The sequence below is a fragment of the Alternaria burnsii genome (assembly GCF_013036055.1).
Source record: "Alternaria burnsii strain CBS107.38 chromosome Unknown 750, whole genome shotgun sequence".
Lineage (NCBI taxonomy): Eukaryota > Fungi > Ascomycota > Dothideomycetes > Pleosporales > Pleosporaceae > Alternaria > Alternaria burnsii.
Genome location: NW_024066108.1, coordinates 2871783 through 2888962, shown reverse-complemented (window position 1 = coordinate 2888962; position 17180 = coordinate 2871783). Strand labels below are relative to the sequence as shown.

The 17180-nt window shown below is 50.5% G+C and overlaps 7 protein-coding genes across 7 annotated transcripts; 3 read left to right on the top strand and 4 right to left on the bottom strand.

Annotated features, from left to right (window-relative positions):
• Nucleotides 1-595: 595 nt before the first annotated feature.
• GT037_002413 (glycoside hydrolase family 20 protein) lies at nt 596-2876 on the top strand (the record flags this gene model as incomplete). The annotated part of the gene is made up of 3 exons (XM_038927460.1): nt 596-1140; nt 1205-2216; nt 2280-2876. The coding sequence occupies 3 exons, from the start codon at nt 596-598 to the stop codon at nt 2874-2876; spliced, it is 2154 nt and encodes a 717-aa protein (XP_038790752.1).
• Nucleotides 2877-3595: 719 nt separating this feature from the next.
• GT037_002412 (clavaminate synthase-like protein) lies at nt 3596-4730 on the bottom strand (the record flags this gene model as incomplete). The annotated part of the gene is made up of 3 exons (XM_038927459.1): nt 3596-3957; nt 4012-4627; nt 4677-4730. The coding sequence occupies 3 exons, from the start codon at nt 4728-4730 to the stop codon at nt 3596-3598; spliced, it is 1032 nt and encodes a 343-aa protein (XP_038790751.1).
• A 973-nt stretch (nt 4731-5703) lies between these two features.
• Nucleotides 5704-6093, top strand: GT037_002411 (uncharacterized protein; the record flags this gene model as incomplete). The annotated part of the gene is made up of 1 exon (XM_038927458.1): nt 5704-6093. One exon carries the CDS (start codon nt 5704-5706, stop codon nt 6091-6093), a length of 390 nt encoding a protein of 129 aa, XP_038790750.1.
• A 464-nt stretch (nt 6094-6557) lies between these two features.
• GT037_002410 (dna polymerase delta catalytic subunit) lies at nt 6558-10050 on the bottom strand (the record flags this gene model as incomplete). The annotated part of the gene is made up of 4 exons (XM_038927457.1): nt 6558-7317; nt 7366-9182; nt 9228-9605; nt 9658-10050. The coding sequence occupies 4 exons, from the start codon at nt 10048-10050 to the stop codon at nt 6558-6560; spliced, it is 3348 nt and encodes a 1115-aa protein (XP_038790749.1).
• Nucleotides 10051-10510: 460 nt separating this feature from the next.
• Nucleotides 10511-12725, top strand: GT037_002409 (uncharacterized protein; the record flags this gene model as incomplete). The annotated part of the gene is made up of 3 exons (XM_038927456.1): nt 10511-11237; nt 11585-12517; nt 12565-12725. The coding sequence occupies 3 exons, from the start codon at nt 10511-10513 to the stop codon at nt 12723-12725; spliced, it is 1821 nt and encodes a 606-aa protein (XP_038790748.1).
• A 457-nt stretch (nt 12726-13182) lies between these two features.
• GT037_002408 (aromatic-l-amino-acid decarboxylase) lies at nt 13183-14799 on the bottom strand (the record flags this gene model as incomplete). The annotated part of the gene is made up of 2 exons (XM_038927455.1): nt 13183-14702; nt 14751-14799. 2 exons carry the CDS (start codon nt 14797-14799, stop codon nt 13183-13185), a joined length of 1569 nt encoding a protein of 522 aa, XP_038790747.1.
• A 555-nt stretch (nt 14800-15354) lies between these two features.
• Nucleotides 15355-17121, bottom strand: GT037_002407 (ash2-trithorax family protein; the record flags this gene model as incomplete). The annotated part of the gene is made up of 1 exon (XM_038927454.1): nt 15355-17121. The coding sequence occupies one exon, from the start codon at nt 17119-17121 to the stop codon at nt 15355-15357; it is 1767 nt and encodes a 588-aa protein (XP_038790746.1).
• Between the last annotated feature and the right edge of the window lie 59 nt (nt 17122-17180).

The window sequence follows — 17180 nt, the reverse complement described above, 5'->3', positions numbered from 1 at the left end:
ATTCCTAACAATCACTTGTTATCTCCAGTACTTGAAAGCCTAGCATACATAACACATCGCATCGAGTCGACTGTACTCACTGGTATATCGTCTCTCAAGAATACCCCGATTATTACTTGGTAGTACACAAGGGCAGTGCTCAACTCTGGGTCAAACAGTACATCAGAAAGTACGCGGTATGAGCATAGCTAAGATCCCGCTTGACCTTGTTGCAATGTGGTTTAGTTTGCTGCAGCTGTACGGTCGAGTCTTTGTGACCCGAAACGTCTCGCCTGAAATAGGTTAGATCATTTCCGGTCGAGCTTCACAAACTGGAGCTTGCCCTGAGCTGACAGCATATCTCTTGCGACGAAATGTCCTTCCAAATCCATGGACTTTGTTGCATTTATCTTTCCAGACGACTTCCGTGATTATTGTCTATGTCTTATCGCATGTCTCTATTATTGCACCCTGTAAAGGTTACATCGGCCTTGCAGAAGCGGGCCGAGGACGCTTGACGGCAGCCAAGACACAGCTACCTAGATATCTTAATACGACAATAGGACCCAAGGTGCTTAAACGACTTGACTGCCTTTCCCATCGTATCACACAGAGTATGATGTTCTTCGTGTTATCGCATTTCGTCGGTCTCGTAACCGCGCTGCATTCTCTCCCCCCTGTCTTACCGAGCTACAGCGATACGAGTGACCCCGGCTTCTCAGTCAGCACGGGCGCAAGGAAGATATACATCAACAAACAATTCGCTGGTACAAGGGACTCTGAAGGTCTGACCCTCATACCGCCATCTGCTCATGAGTTCGCGGACACACTTCGCGCCGACCTTTCGTCGCTCTTCGGTGATTCTTGGACTTTGGAGCAAGTAGACGACTTTCCTCTCACTGGTATCCATCTCGGCCCAATCCGCGATAGCAATACTCCATTGACATACGAGAATGGTCAATCTACAGAAGAGGGATATGAACTTCATGTTACTAATGGTAGTGTGTACATAGGCGGGACTGGTGCGAGGGGCATGTTTTGGGGAACGCGCACTCTTTTACAGGAGCTGCTAATCGGGAATGGATCACTCGTGACGGGCCGCACAGTTGATGCGCCCGCGTATAGCACACGGGGATTCATGCTCGATGCAGGTCGCAAATGGTAAGTCATCTCCATGTACGAACTGCATATGAGGGGTTCACTGACTTCGTACGCCTATGTTTAGGTACGATAAACACTTTCTCAAAGAGCTTTGTACATATGCCTCGTTCTTCAAGATTTCGGAATTCCATTACCACTCCAGCGACAACTATCCCTTGAATCGTGGCCGCAATGAGACCTGGCAGAATGTCTTTTCGCATTTCTCCCTGTTTCCAGAAGAAAATTCCGAGCTACAGGGCGTCATCCAGCGCCCGAACGAGACACTGTCGCGAGCCGACTTTGAAGACTTTCAAGAACACTGCGCACAACGTGGCGTCACCGTCATCCCCGAAATCGAAGCTCCAGGCCACGCACTAGCAATTACGAAATGGAAGCCTGAGTTGGCACTCGGAAAGAAGGACCTGCTAAACTTGAGCCATCCAGATGCTATCCCCACAGTCAAAGCGATTTGGTCCGAGTTCCTGCCATGGTTCCAAACAAAGGAAGTTCACATTGGTGCTGACGAATACGATCCTGACCTAGCGGATGACTACATCAACTTTGTCAATGAGATGTCCGACTTCGTCAACAGTACTTCCGGCAAGCGCATACGTATATGGGGTACTTATGAGCCATCCGAGAATCTCAGCATCTCGAAGGATGTCATCATACAACACTGGCAGTACGGTCAATCAGACCCTCTTGAGCTTCAGGGTGGCGGATATAACATCATCAACTCCAAGGACTGGTGGGCATACATGAGTCTCAAGAATGATCATATGCCTATCCTACCCGCGCCCTACCCACAGTTTTACAACGTCACGCGCACGATGAACTTCGCCAACATTCCCGGCTGGCAATGGGAGCCGTCCCTTTACAATCCAGTCAATACTACAGAACAGCTACAACCCGGTGCTAGTGGTAACAAGGGTGCTATCCTTGCGGCCTGGAACGATAATGGCCCGGATGCGACTACCCAGCTTGAAGCCTACTACGCGATGCGTGAGGGTATACCCGTCATGGCAGCGCGTGCTTGGGCTGGCACGCGGGGTACAAAGATTGCCTCGGACGATTTATCAGAAAGCGTTGCGTTCCTGGTATGTACAGCGGAGAGCGAAATCGACGCATCTTGACCTCATGGCTAACTCATGACTGATCAGGCAGCCAAAGCTCCAGGACAAAATTTGGATCGACGTTTCCACAGCGCGCAAGTGGACATGCAAAGCCCAAAGCTGCTATCATGGAAGGCTTCTTTAGACAACCGCACTGCGCCGCTAGACTTCGGATCGTATGGTCCACCATACACGCTTACCCTGGAGATATCCTCGCCATTTACCCTCTCTGGGCCCGATACTTCGCTGTCTCTAAGCAAATCTTCCAACGAATCTATTAGCAGCATCGAAACAATTACGTTTACCACTGCGGATGGCTTCGAATATCCTCTACGTTCCGTGTCTCCTAGCGATGGCTTCGATCTTGGCCATCCAGGTCGCATATGGACGAACCAGTCGTCATCTTCTCACGAGCCAGTACCTATCACACTTCCAACTACATTGCGTATAGAAACGGACGTGGTTAATGGTAGTCGCGTATGGGCTAATGATACATTCGTGGGACGTTTCGAAGTGTTCGTGTTTGGGGGACGCAACACGCTGTTTAGCTGGAGTCAAATGGCTCTTGTTGCGCCGCTAGACTCGATGGATGGTGGTGTTACAAGCTTGCTACTACAGACTGGGACTCGACTTGGTGCTTTGTAGTAGGGTAGTAGCAGCTATACATGGCTACTAGCGAGTCTTGTTCAGAACGTGTGTTCGTCTTCTTCCTCAATCCTCGGCGCTAAGTCAAAGCATCAATGGAAACGCAAATCAAAGATCATAAGAAACAACGGGTAGAGAACAGATAGAAGAGCTGGCTCACAGCATCAGCTCCTTTCGCAAATAATCACCTGCGGACACTGTATGGGCCTGTACTTTCTTCTTCTAGCGTAGCTTGGTGACTACACGTGGAAGATTCTACCGAATCGATTGCTAGGATCGATCTTTGCAAGGTCAAGCCTATATCCAAAACAGCCATTTATTCGACGGACTGAGAGTCCTGCCTGTTCAACAAACAATTGAGCGTCAATTGTTGGAAGACCCATCGAGACAAGATATCAACGCGCTCATGCCGTAGATGTGTCTGGGCAAGGAGGCAGAGACCGTTGCATACACTACAACTGTCAAGGTATCTCACGAAAAAACACGCCAAAATTCTTCTAAATGACAACGTGGTTCGTGACATACGGTAAATTTTCATGCTGCACGAGGAGTGAGAAGATTTGTCTGGTGGGTATTTGATGCTCGAGTTGAAATAAAGTGTTAGGATATATCTGAATTCATCTTTAATTTGATGCAAGGTTTACAATCACCGCTATAGTAGTCAAGCCGACCAGTGTACTTACCAGCATATGCGAAGATTTCAATATTGCATCTTTTCCTCAGTATGTCGCCGTCAACCGCTGGATCAAATAGTCTCCACTCATGACGTCCCCGTACTTCCTTCCTTCCTTCTCATGTGTTCCTGGGATAGCTTCGATCTTGCGCTCGTAGTTCGGGTTGCAAAAGTAGGCTATTGAGTATCTGGGCGGGTATTCATCCTTGTCTGCATCTTCTGGGTTTGGCGGTGGCTCCACGACACGATGCAACGTCGACTTGATAGTATCGTTCGACCAGCGTGCTAACAGGTCGCCAGCGTTGATCACTATGGTACCTTCAATAGGGGTGGCGTTGACGAATGTGCCTTTTGGTGAGCGGACTTGGAGGCCACCGCGTGCGTCCTGGAAGAGGAGGGTTACGGAACCTGTGATCAAGTCAGTCGCTCCCTTCTTCTAGTATCTCAAGTCGGCCGCCATACCGTAGTCGCTATGCTCTCCTGCGCGGACTTGCAGTTGCCCATCGTTCCTCTTGAAGATGCTCTTAGATACACCAGGGTAGTGCAACAAGCGCAATGTGTTGTCGCCCGCATCTGTGAAGCCATCAAACCAAGTCTCCTCAATGCCCATGCCCATTGCAATAGCGCGCATGACTTGCATGTGGAGGCTTTTGCATGTCTCAAAGAAGCCCATCATCTGATCCTTAAATTTCTTCGCCTCGTCGTCTCCGCTTGGCCACATGTTGGGTGTTTCGGGCTGGTCATCGCGTCCAATTTCCATGCTCTCCTTCAGGTCTGGCACCAAAGCGCGCATCTCCGCCTCTGTACCAGTCTCTTCCAGCACCACCAGCTTCTCCCGCCCTTGTGTTACGTAGCCGCGGTTGGCGGCGGCGGAGTACCATGCCAACTTGTCCTTCTGCTCTTTCGGCCGCGCGAAGAATTTGGCCGAGTGGGAGAATACGGTGGACACGGTCGAAGGAGATATGCCGTGGTTCTTTAGGTAGACAAAGCCCGCATTTTGGAAGCCTTTGAGGACGGCGTCGGCAGTTTGCTTCTTCGCGTTGGCATCACCAGAGAGAAAGGCAGAGAAGTCGATGAGCTGCGCGTTGTTAGATGCTAATCAAGATCTACAGCTTGACATTGAATACCGGAATCTCCAGGTCATCCTGGGAGACAGCCGAGTCTACTTTGATATTGGCCATGGCGTTACTCGTTAACGCGTTGCTCAGGGTTGAACCTGTGTGATGCAGGGGAACGGCTACTAAAGAGACAGAGGCGTGCTAGAAAAGAAGGCACCAAGATCAGGCGATCGGTACGGTGCCAGCGGCCATCTCCGTAGCTCAGCCATGATGGATGGCTGGGTGTTGTTGGCGGGGTTGTTGCCGAAGACAGAAGGTGTACACGAGCGCGATAAGGCTAATGGTGGGGTCGTTCGACTGGAATCTCAACACCAGACTGACATCGTGACATTTATCTCCGCCTATCGTACAAGCATCTTGAACGTTTCGAGCACAAGCATGCACATCAAAAATTCGCAAGAATCAAACTAGACAGCAAAATGTACGAGGATGAGCTCCTCAGCATCTTCTTCTACAGAAATGGCTTTACAGCGTTGGCTAAAGATGTTTCATCATCGCACGTTACCCAGGTTTAGAAGACTTTAGTCGCTATGGACAAGCTCAGATGTCATTGTATTCTGGCATGCTACGGCATGCCTCGAGAACACGTTGATGATACTCGATGTGGGTAATTTGTCTCTTTCACATCTTAGCCTCAAGAATGTACAGAGGTTTCTGACTCACTTCGAGCTAGTTCATCAATGTTGAGATAGTGAATGAAGAAGGACAGAAGTGAATTGCATCCTACTTTGTTGTTAGTTGCATTGGATACCTAGGCTGGTACATCCAGCAGTACCTAGTTAGTACAAGGCAATGGAGTGAATATACATGTTTCCATGAGAGCGAACGCTTCCGGTCATATTATGTGGATCCGGGAACGTTGTGTTCGTTACTCTTTCACTTTATATTTCACCAATCACGAAATGCAACTTCTCTCCTCAAGCTCAGCCACGGAAACCAATTGAAGCACCTCAACAACCTCCATTGCACTTTCCTTTCTTCAGAGCATTGCTTCATTTCTCCAAGCTGATCTTCCTCTCCAACAGCAACTGGCATCATGTCCAACCTCCAATACAGCATGTCAGCACTCTACCCAACCGAGGGACCTATATCCGCTCCATCTCCATCAATCAAGATCTCATCGTCCTCGATAATCAAAGCCAGATCCACAACCGACGTCCTCACCACCCTTCGCGCCCACCAGATCATGCTCACAAACTTCTACGTCACCCAAAACAACGCTTACACCTCTGCTTACACCGCTTTCGCAACTCAGTGCATAGTCGGGGATATGCTACACACAGAGATCAAGGATGTCGTGATGAAGCTACTGAAACAACAGAAAGATATCATGCTGTTTCAGACTTTCCTGAAGTGCTTCCAAGATTTTGTTGTTGGGCTAGAGGGCAACGTGAGCCATGAGATCGACAGGGATTACGCAGTTTGACGAGGAAGGGTTGGCGAGGGATATCAACAGAATACGACGCTGATGCGTTGATGAAGCCAGCCCCCCAGCGTTCACAATATGTTGTAGCGAAGTGGAACGCACGGTTGGTAGCCTGTTTTCGTCGCAAGAGATGTTGATTGTATTGTGGAGATGGTTGGCATTACATGGATGCTGAAAAACTGCTAGGACGTCTAGAAGAAATTCGATCGTCGTGTACGGTGATCACGCTATCAAGGAGCTGAAGATGTTGTCAAAGGTGGGTTGTAGTTACGGTCTCCAAAAGACACAACCACTAGATCTCAATACATATGCAACAACATTCATTAAAAGTATACATGCATGCATCGCTACGCACCTTGAACAAAATGAGTCGGCCTCCACTTTATACAGATGGATATCCCATGCCATCATAACGCCCAAAACACCGCGTTTTAATTACATGCTAGGCATGAGATACTGTTTGATCACCATAGCGCCGCGTCCTTGTCGAAACGCACCAACTCTTTGCCTGCGTCCTCGACGTCTTTCCTCGCCTTCATGCGCATGTAGAAGATTGGGCAATCCTTCGATGCGCAGATGACCTCGCAGTGAATACTGCCTTGGCATCGCTGACACTGCGTCCAAAGGCGTGAAAAGCGAACTTCAAGTTCACTGACTTTGCTCAGCGTCTTTGTGTACAGCTCGCCGATGCGAGGCCGACAGTTCTCACAAACGGCACCATCTTTCTCATGTGCAGCGGTCAGCGGCTTCTTGCATCCCATACATGTTTGCGTCTTCTTTGCGAACTTCATCAAACCACCCATGGTGGGTGCCGCGACGGTGATGGAACGCGTGTGATCACCAGTGAGTAGCGATGCTGCCTTCTTTTCACCTAGGATAGGCTCGAAAATTCTGCCGAGTGGTTTCGCGAGTTGGTTGTCCAGATAGTAACGCGTATCAATAGGTAAGTTGTTCTCAAGAACAAAGAGAGGATCTTCAGACTTCTCGAAGTTCTTCGCACCTGTGGCGGCTCTGACCATGACGTAGGCGACACGATCACCCAGAGCAGGCGCTGAACCCGCATCGCGCTTCTTCATACGTTCTGCAAGCTCAACGTGTGCTTGTTTGTTGGCATAGCCACCTGTTCCATCTTTGTTTTCTTGCTTGGTAAGGGCTTTGGTGATCACAAGGTTGGACATATCCACCTTGTTCTGCAGAAGGTCTGCAATAGTCTCCTTGACGAACCTGTTTTGACGTTAGTATGTGAGCAAGTAGGGCGAGAGAATAACTTACTCTTGAGCACCTTCCGGATCCTGATCGATCAACAGCATGCGCAAGGAAGTTTCAATGACAGTCTGAACCAGACGGCAATTGTCACGACGAACTGTTTCGATACCCTTCGTGTCCATCTTGTCCCACTTGTTTGGATTGGTCCAGTACAGACCCGCGTAACGTTTCTTGTTGATAAGCAGGTAGGGGAAGTAGACCTTTTCAAACTCCAGTTTGATGGGCTTGATGAACTTCGAAGACACATAAATTGCAGCTTCCTCGCCCAACTTCATAGCTTCTGCTAGCTCCGAGGTACCAAACTTGACCATGACGGAATCAGTGTCACCGTAAATGACCTCGGCATCGTGCGTATATCCATTTGCGATGGTATACTTTGCCTCTACCTCAGCTTTGGTTTTTTCGATCATTTGACGACCGAAACTTGTGGTACTACTTGCGATAGCAAGACATGGCAGCTTTCCGTTAGTGGCACCCGTCAATCCGTAAACCGAGTTGGCGCTAACTTTCAAGGCCAACTGACGACCGTTCAGCACAGCCTTCTTGAAGGGATCGGTCTCGACCGCCAGCTCTCTCTTCGCTCTCTTACGCGCACCTAGCAATTCCTCGAGAATCTCCGTCAAGAGTCCCTTACGTGTCTTTGCTGTGCAAAACATGTCGCCGTTCGGAGTGACAATGTAATCCTCATCCTTCTTCATCTTGAGCTTCTCCACTGTCTGCCTGTCGAGCCAGGTTGTATAGCAAAGATTGTGAGCCTGCATGATACTGGGATAAAGCGAAGCAAAATCAAGAGTTGCGACAGGTTCCTTGTAGTAGCCGCGCTTGGGCTCGATGACAGTCGCACCTTCGTACTGGTCACCGCTGTCGCCTTGGTTTGGGAGATCCGGAACGATGAGTTGATGCTCAAGGGCTTTACGGAACAATTGGCTGATGAAGCGAACTTGTTGTCCTCTGGCAAGAAGGTAGTTGAAAGGCACACCTGTGACACGAGCCATTTCTGTGTAGTTGACCAGACACATGAGCTTATCAAGCAGTCGCTGTGGCAGATAGGCATCCTTCAAACAGTATACAGCCAATCGTCGCCGGGAATTGGAGTCGCCATTGAACAGTTCTGTAATCATACTGTGGTGTACATCTTCTTTTTGCTCTTTGAGGAAGTGAGCGCACACCGAGTTGAGTGTATAACTTCGCAGCTGATGGTCTCGCTGGATGAGTTGCAACAAGTCGAGTTGTAGACGGCCATTGGTGTTGGTCGTCTTCGTGTCTCGGTTTCCCAGCTGTTTACTGGAGAAATTGGAGGTCTCTACCTTAGACTGTACAGTCTTCAGTCGAGACCAATACGGAAATCTCTGCAGTTTGAGGTGTTTTGCGCGATCGAGCAAATACGGAAAGTCGAAGTTGTTGATGTTATAACCGATGATAACGTCTGGGTCGACCTCCTCGACGAAGTCTCGCCACTTCATCAGCATCTCGCCCTCATCCTGGAAAGACAAGACCTGTGTCGCAACAATAGGGCTGACAGTGTCTAGACAGAAGACATTCCTGACGAAGGGTTTCTGTTCTCCGTATCTTGTAACGACGTTTGCGATCTGAATAACGGGGTCGACGTTCGCCTCGGGAAAGACACCTTTACGGCCAGCGCACTCGATATCGAAAGAGAGGATGCGGAGAGGAGCAAGCTTGGCCCATTCGCCTTCGGCCTGGTGAGCGATGAGATCGCTGTAGTGTAACTGTGCCTCAATCTGACAATTGGAGTGTCGATCGCGAGGGCTAATCATCCTGTATTTTCCGGCTGGTACTTCGACCCAGCACATACCGGCGACCTGGAATGTCAGTGACGCGACGACCTAGTTGTCAAAACGACGTACCTTGGTGTCAATCATGAAACGTAGCACGTAGGCGATGTTGTCGAAAGTAAGGATACCATCCTCTCTGGCCGGCCAGAGTCGCTTGTAATTGGCATTGCCTTTTTGCACCATCATTCGGACACGGTTGATCATTTTTGGGTCTGTGACAGTGATTTTAAGATATGGGCTCTTCTGGTTACCCTGAAAGCGCAATATGTTCTCCCTCATACACATCTGTACCGACGCGATGACGGCTGAGTGCTGGTTGAAGTTCTTCTGGCATTCGCTCTCCAGGAAGACCTTGTACGGCTCACAGTCTTCCTTGTGGAAGTTGAGGGGCGCGGCGACGTAGAAGTAATGTTGGAAACCGGTAACGTGGATAAGAACAGAATGGCCAGTCTATATTATATAGTTAGCTCAAGGTCACGTATGTCGTCTGTATGTTGCTCACCTCGGTTACACCAAAGAGCTTGACCGTCGTCTTGCCACCATTGAGTACGCCTTCTTCAGCCTCAATCTGTTGAAAGACGAGATTTTGTGTCATCTCGTTGAAGTCCTCTGGCAAGGGAGGTCGCCGCCATTGTTGGTCGTTCTCTGTGTTGTCTTTCTTCAACGTCTCCATGTCCTGCGTCATCTTCTCCAATGTCTCCTCAAACTCGCTCGGGCCCACCTGGCTCGCGTTGAAGGAGCCATTGACAGTCTTCTGTGGTGGTCTACTCCTCTCGTTGCCATTCTGCATCTTCAGCTTCTTCGACGAGTGGGGCGAAGCCTGTACATTTGCGCGGGTGCTCGATGTTTCGGTAAGGGCGCGTTTCGCCGGTGCTTTGGTTACGGCACCTGGCATTTTGACTATGTGACCGGCAGATACGACGCCTTGGAGCGTGATCTGTGACGGGTGGTGGATGTGTGTTTGTTGTTGGTGAAGCGGATGGAAAGTGCCTAGGGAGAACGCGAAAGCGTGTCGCAGGCGCGAGCGCGTCATCCCTGCTAATTGATTTACGCCACGCTAGCCGTCGCCTGCCATCACAACCCTCTCTGCAGTATATCCACCTCTCATAACCACTCACTCCAGGACATGATTACTTTGATTTCATCTAACCCATCAAACCACGGCTTCATGTTGGAATGCCGTGCCAAGGACCAGGCAACCGTCATGCAATCGTGACTGGCTTTAGGCCATGTCATCGTATGGGTCCTTTAGTCACTCGAAACTAACAACTTCATACATAAACTTACCCGCTTACCCCAACATACTCCACGTAAAGCATTTCCACACCCACAAAACCATATATATCACCTCCACCATGGCCAATAACAACGATGTAATAATAGCGCCTTTCGAGACCGAGCAAGATTTTAGACAAGGACAACACTGTCTTTCCGAAGCCTTTGGTCATCAGGCGAAAGATGCTGTATGGCGGCTGATGACACCAGGCTGGGACACAGACGAGGGACAGACGAAGCACGCCCAAACTTTGATGAAGCGATGGCAATCCACTACCACCAACAAAGATGGACAACCCAACGCCATCTATCTCAAAGCCACTCTGCCTGACCCAGACAAGCAGGGCGAAAGACGAGTCGTTGGCATGGCCATCTGGAAGCAGTTGTCCTTTGTTGAAGGCTACGGCGATCCCTTTTCCAGCGATATGACTGCTGCTCTTGTCGACTATGACGAAAAGAACCAACGCTTCGCAACACAGATGTTCAATTCGTTATGGAAACGACGCATCGCGTACATGCACGAGGTCGAAAAATCAGACCGCAATCCTCCGGCTATCTTCACCTTGGATATCTGTGCTGTTGACCCAGCATATTCGCGTCGTGGTATTGCTACCAAGCTGGTCGAGGCCGGCCTTGCAGAGGCAAAGAAGAGGGGTAACTTGGAGTGCACAACAGAGGGAAGCGCTATGGGGAGAACCGTTTACAAGAGGCTAGGGTTCAAAGATGAGGGTACAGGAGACATTGAGTGGGAGGTCGATGAGGAGTTCAAGGCCTGGGACAAGCCACCCAACGTCTTCTTGAGGACTGGTGCCTGATGGGTTACACTGATGGGCTGAGGTATTGTTGACGATCCGCTTCAGAACACCGTACGTAACAAACATTCTCACATACCAAAATGTCATATCTTAGTCGCGGGCATCTCCGTAGCTTCTTGCCACTTGGGGAAGGTGGGATGTTGGACGCCGTGTAGGTGGGGCAATCCGAAGTTACCCCACCAGGGTCTAAACGCTCACAATACGTCTCAACTTCTAGTCTGAACAGTCTGCCGTGTCTGGTATCTTCTTCAAATTGTCAATGTCGCGCTCGAGACACTCACATACTGTTGCAGCAAGATCCAATAACAGAATTTGACGCGTAGAACGCGTCCCAATTAGCCAGCATGACGATCGTCGACATACACACCCATGTTTACCCTCCTAAATACATGGACCTCTTGCGTTCGCGAACGACCGTACCATACGTTCGAACATTTCCCGACGCACCAGACTCAGCACGTCTCATCATCCTGCCAGGCGAAGATGACCCTTCAACGCCTTCAACCTCACGAGGCCGCCCGATTGGTTCAGAGTACTACGAGATCAAGGAGAAGATAGCCTTCATGGACCTGCACAAGATTGACAAGTCAGTCATTTCGTTGGCAAACCCATGGCTTGACTTCCTTCCCGCGGAAGAAGCTGGAGACGCAGCGAAAAAGATCAACGACGATGTCAACGACCAGTGCTCACAGTACCCCGGCCGATTGTACTTCTTCGGCACTCTCCCACTTTCCGCATCGCCAGAAGCCATAACTGCCGAGATCGAAAGGCTGAGCACACTCAAGTATGCACGCGGTGTCATCATGGGAACTTCTGGTCTTGGACAAGGTCTAGACGACGAGAACCTCGATCCTGTCTACGCAGCACTAGAGAAACACCAACAACTTATATTCCTCCACCCCCACTACGGCCTACCTACATCCGTCTACGGACCCCGAGCGAGCGAATACGGACACGTACTACCACTTGCACTCGGCTTCCCCTTGGAGACCACCATCGCGGTGAGCAGGATGCTGCTGAGCGGGGTCTGGGATCGATTCACAAAGTTGAGCGTACTATTGGCGCATTCTGGAGGTACATTGCCGTTCCTGGCTGGTCGTATCGAGTCTTGCATCCTCCATGATGGGCATCTGAAGAAGCATGGCAAGACGCAGAAAAGGAGGGATGTTTGGGACATCTTGAAGACGAACATCTATCTGGATGCTGTCATTTACTCGGAAGTAGGCCTTGGAGCAGCAGTCGCTGCATCTGGATCTGATCGGTTGTTGTTTGGTAAGTACATGTGCTACAGAGCGTGAATTCGAAGCTAACAATAGTAGGTACTGATCATCCATTCTTCCCGCCACTCGAAGAGGACGCGAAAGAATGGCATAGTGTGAATGCGAACTACGGAGCCATCTCAAAAGCATTCTCCACAGACGACAAGAAGGCACAAGATGTTCTTGGTGGTAACGCAGTGCGCATATTGAGATTAGACTAACAATCGCTCAATCACTATGCGCCATTCATCTCTTTTCATCTGTTCCCGTGCTACTCTTTCCTCAACTCTCGACAACAGTACCACAAGCATAGCCTCAGAATCCCGGCAACGGCTAAGCCATTTGTTGCGCGACAGTAACTATGTGATGAGGTTGACGAGGAGCTGATGAGTGTAGTTGTGTCGTGGAGAACAGAAAGAGAGGGAAGGGGAGCAGGCGAAAGAGAAACATCTTGAGCTTGGACCTTCTCTAGCGCAAGTTATGCTAGTAGCTGACGATGTTTTGAGCATTGAAGGGTTGCGTTGTGAAGGGGAGTGGTAAAGAGAGGAGAGGAGCTGATGGAGCTGGGTGGCGAGCGCACAAGTAGAGTAACAGTGAACATGAATACCTCGAGCGCGATCGATAAAAACATAAAAGTCCAGAATATCGTCTGCAGTCGTCTTGAATGCTATGTAACAATCAAGCAGCCTTAACATCGCCCTTTTCTTCTGCGACCTCTATCAGCTCATCAAACAACTGCTTCATCCACTTCTCCTCGCTCTTCAACGTTGCACTGACAACCCTGATGACATACTGACCACCCACGATGGTGCTTGTCAAGAAGAAATCTCCCTTGGCGTTGATCTTCTCATAAACTTCCTTCGTTCTCTGGTTGACCATTTCCCTATACTGCGCCTCAGCATCAGCATGGAAGTCATTTTGCAGGGCTTCATGCGCCGGATCAGCCTGATTCGCCGCCGCCGCGGCCGACGAACCCATCTTTGGCTTGACCTGGAAAGTCACAAGACCAAATGCTGGTTTCGTAGTCAAACTAAACATCTCCGGCTTCTGTAGCAACAAGTCGTGGAAGTACTCTCCGAGCTTGACATGTTTGCGAATAAATGCTCGTAATCCATTGACTCCGTAGCTCCTGAGCACGAACCACACCTTCAAACTCCTGAATCGACGACCCAACGGAATTTGCCAGTCTCTGTAGTCAGTGACGAGGCCTGACTCTGAGTGAGGGTTGCGGAGGTAGCTAGGCGTGATACTGTACGTATCCATGAGATCTCTCCGCTTCTTTACGAAGAAAGCTGAGCAATCAAAGTTGACAAGTAACCATTTGTGCAAGTTGAAGTTGAAAGAGTCAAAGGACGCGAGGGGTGTGCATAGATGTTGGTATTCTGGGCACACAAGAGCGGAACCGGCGTATGCGGCATCGACGTGGATCCATAGATCAGGGAACTCCTTGGCAAGTGCGGCGATACCCTCCAGGTCGTCGGTAGCGCAAGTTCCCGTGCTACCAATGGTTATGGTAAAGTAGAATGGCTCCAGACCCTTCGCACGACACTCTTCGATCGTTTTACGGAGAGCAGAGGCGGTGACGCTGAAATTGGATTCCTTTGACGCAGGGACACTGCGGTACCTTGTTCCGGCTATGACCGCAGCCTTTTGGGTGGAAGAGTGTGCATGCTCAGAACCTAGTGCAACGAGTTTTCCACGAATGTCCGCCGCTTTGTCCATGCGTTCTTCGCCTTCGGGCATATCGCCGAGCTTACGGCGGATGAGGCGTTCGCGGGCGGCAACGAGGGCTGTTAACACGACTTCACTGGCTGTGCCTTGGATGATACCTCCACCCTCGCCATCGCTCAAGAATTCCTTTGGCAGGGCGATGAGCTTAGCCACCCAGTCCATGACTACGGTTTCGAGTTCGGTGATGGCGGGTGAGCAGATCCAGTTGAACGCTGCGGCGTTGAAAGCACCGCTGTACATGTCGCCGATCATGGCTTCGAAAGATGAGTTACAAGGAAAGAAAGCCATGAATTTGGGACTTTGCCAGTGGGTGAGACCTGGCATGATGACGCGGTCGATATCTGCTTGAATGGTTTCCCATGATTCGCCTTCTTCGGGGGTGGATGATGGAAGGAGTGGGCGGAGGTAGCCTGGCTTGACGGAAGGCAGAACTGGTCGTTCTTCCAGAGTCTCGTAGTATTTAGCGACTTGTACAGCGTTAGTAGATGCTCTTACATACGACAGAAGTAACCTACTCTCATCAATGGCACCTTTCGCCGCGTCTCGAAATTGTGAAGAATCCATTGTGGGGTAGTAAGACAGACCTAAAAATGCCGAACTAATCACGGGGAAGATAAACGTAGCAATCGTATGATCTATAGTCTATGAGTCTGGAGATTGAACGTCGTGTACAAGATATATATTCAGTGTTAGCTCCAACTGTTAGGTTCGTGACGCTAAAATGCGAATGTCCGATGTCGCTAATTCCGCGCAAATTGCCATATTGGGTAAGGACGTCGTCTATGGACGGAATTGTCGCAAGTCTTTGTATACGTAGACCATGTAAGCTGTAGGGCGTAGGGCGTGAGATTTTTCTACTGTGGATTGCTTGGACGGAGGAATCCCTTCTTAGTGGTACTTCTGGTATAGAAAGAAGCCGCTCAATGATCGGAGAGGGTTGTTGCCTGCCAGATCGCTCAAGGCACAAAACTAGGGGGGTGCTATCGGTGCGGAAGGAAAAAAAATTGGTAGTCTGAGATGTTGCAAAGTGAGATACATATCAAATATTGATAACGGGTATACCTATACGCCTCGCTATGATCATAATCCACTGAACATCGAAACGACTGTTCGTCTTCCTTAGTACCGCTTTGCCACTTCAACACCGATGTTCTCGTCTGCATTCGCAAAACCACGAGCCCTAGGCGTAGATTTGCCTGCCACGTCCTGAGGAGCCTCGCCCTTGTACTCCCATCCGCCGTCTTGGGTGAAGAAGTCGACCTCGTCGATAATGTCCCAAACAACATCTTCTGCAATCTGTTCCTTGTAACGCTCACCAATAGCCCGAAGTTTGCGACCGTCCGGAATCTGCTGTTCGGTTATACCACCATCTACCATGTCTGTATCCTTCTCGCGCTGCTTGACCATGTCTTCTGGAGGGCACCAGAATTCGGGGCCGAAGTTGACCTGCGCAACACCACCATTGAATAGTGAGATGGCTGGCAGGTATCCTACCATGCCGTCGTCGAAACCTGTCCTTGCGCCAGCCTTGATAGCCTCGACTGATGGTACACTGGCGGGCGGAAGGAAGGCTAGGAGGTTCTCAAAAGCGATTCCAACCTCCTCACCGTTCTTGTAGACCTTGATGTGCGAGTGTGGCAGCGATCGTACACCGACGTCTTCGTGATTTGGTGAGGGATGTATCTTGGGTACTGGGCCGCGGTCGTGATAAGCCTCGACCATCTTGGTGACCTGGTAGTCGAGCTGTTCGAAGTAAAAGTTGCCTTTGTAGGGCACGGGTATGCGATCGCGGATGATGTCGACGGGCCTGTCGAAGGGATCTTGGTTGCTGACAGTGTCGAAGCCATCTCCCAGATCGACAGCCGGATTGTAGATGCCCTCGACGACTTTGCGATGCATCGATAGCGACGGTAGCTGAATCTCCAGGCCAATGACATCACCTTCTTGAACGTGCTGATCTGTAACATACTCAACAGGCATTGGCTTGCCATGGGGGGGTCTAGCCTTCATGTGCTTGCTCTTTGCATTCTTGGGGAGTGGTTTGAAGATCTTGGAGGCGCGCGATCGGTGTTGGGCTTCGAAGCGGGCGTCGGTGATGCCGTAGCTGTAGCCATCGAAGCCGACGGGTCCGTCCAAAGGCGCCTCCCGCCTTGCCCAACCCATCCTCACGTGGGGGCCAGGCTTTGTCTCTCCCGTCTTGGGGTCAATGGGATCCTTGGGACCATGTACGGGTATGCCTCGTAGCACCTTGACCTCGTAGTATATCCTGCCTTCTCTCGCGACCACATTGCCACGTCCCATGCGCCAGCCCTTCTCTTGAGATACAATGGTTGCGCTGTTGTCGAAATGGAACCACCTGTCGCAGTCTTCGTGGCTCATCCTCGGTCCGTAGGGCCTAGAATCGCTCTGTCTGTAGTACTGTTTGTGACGGAACAGCGGGTCAGCAACGCAGTGCGTGTACTTGTAGCCCTTCTTGTTCCAGGCAATATCGTGCGGCTTCTTCAACTCGGTAACTCCATCAGGCGCATACATGGGGTTTGGCTCGTGGGAGAGCAGAGTGCTGTCTTTTGGCGCTTCATAGTCGGATGGTCTGGGCTCAGGAATGGAGTATCGCATGGGCGAGTCCGCTGAGGGGCGCTCCTTCTTGGACGACTTTGCATTCGGGGTGCTCTGTCTTGTGCTCGCTGAGGCTTCACGTTTCTTGATCGTCTCGCGCTTTTCTCTCTGCTCGCGCGCTGGAGCTTTCGGTCTGGCACGGGCTGCCGCATCGGGATTGGGGTTGAGCGGAGAAGAGACGGCAGGCGCATTGTCGCCTTCGAGTGGTCGCCGCATCGGGGGCACAAGTGTGGGTGTGTTGGAGCGCGAAGGGGGGTGTGAGTCGGCCATTCTGAGGGATCGTGCAGCTGCTGGGGAAGGCGCGACAGCTGTGTTGATGGAAGGCGCGA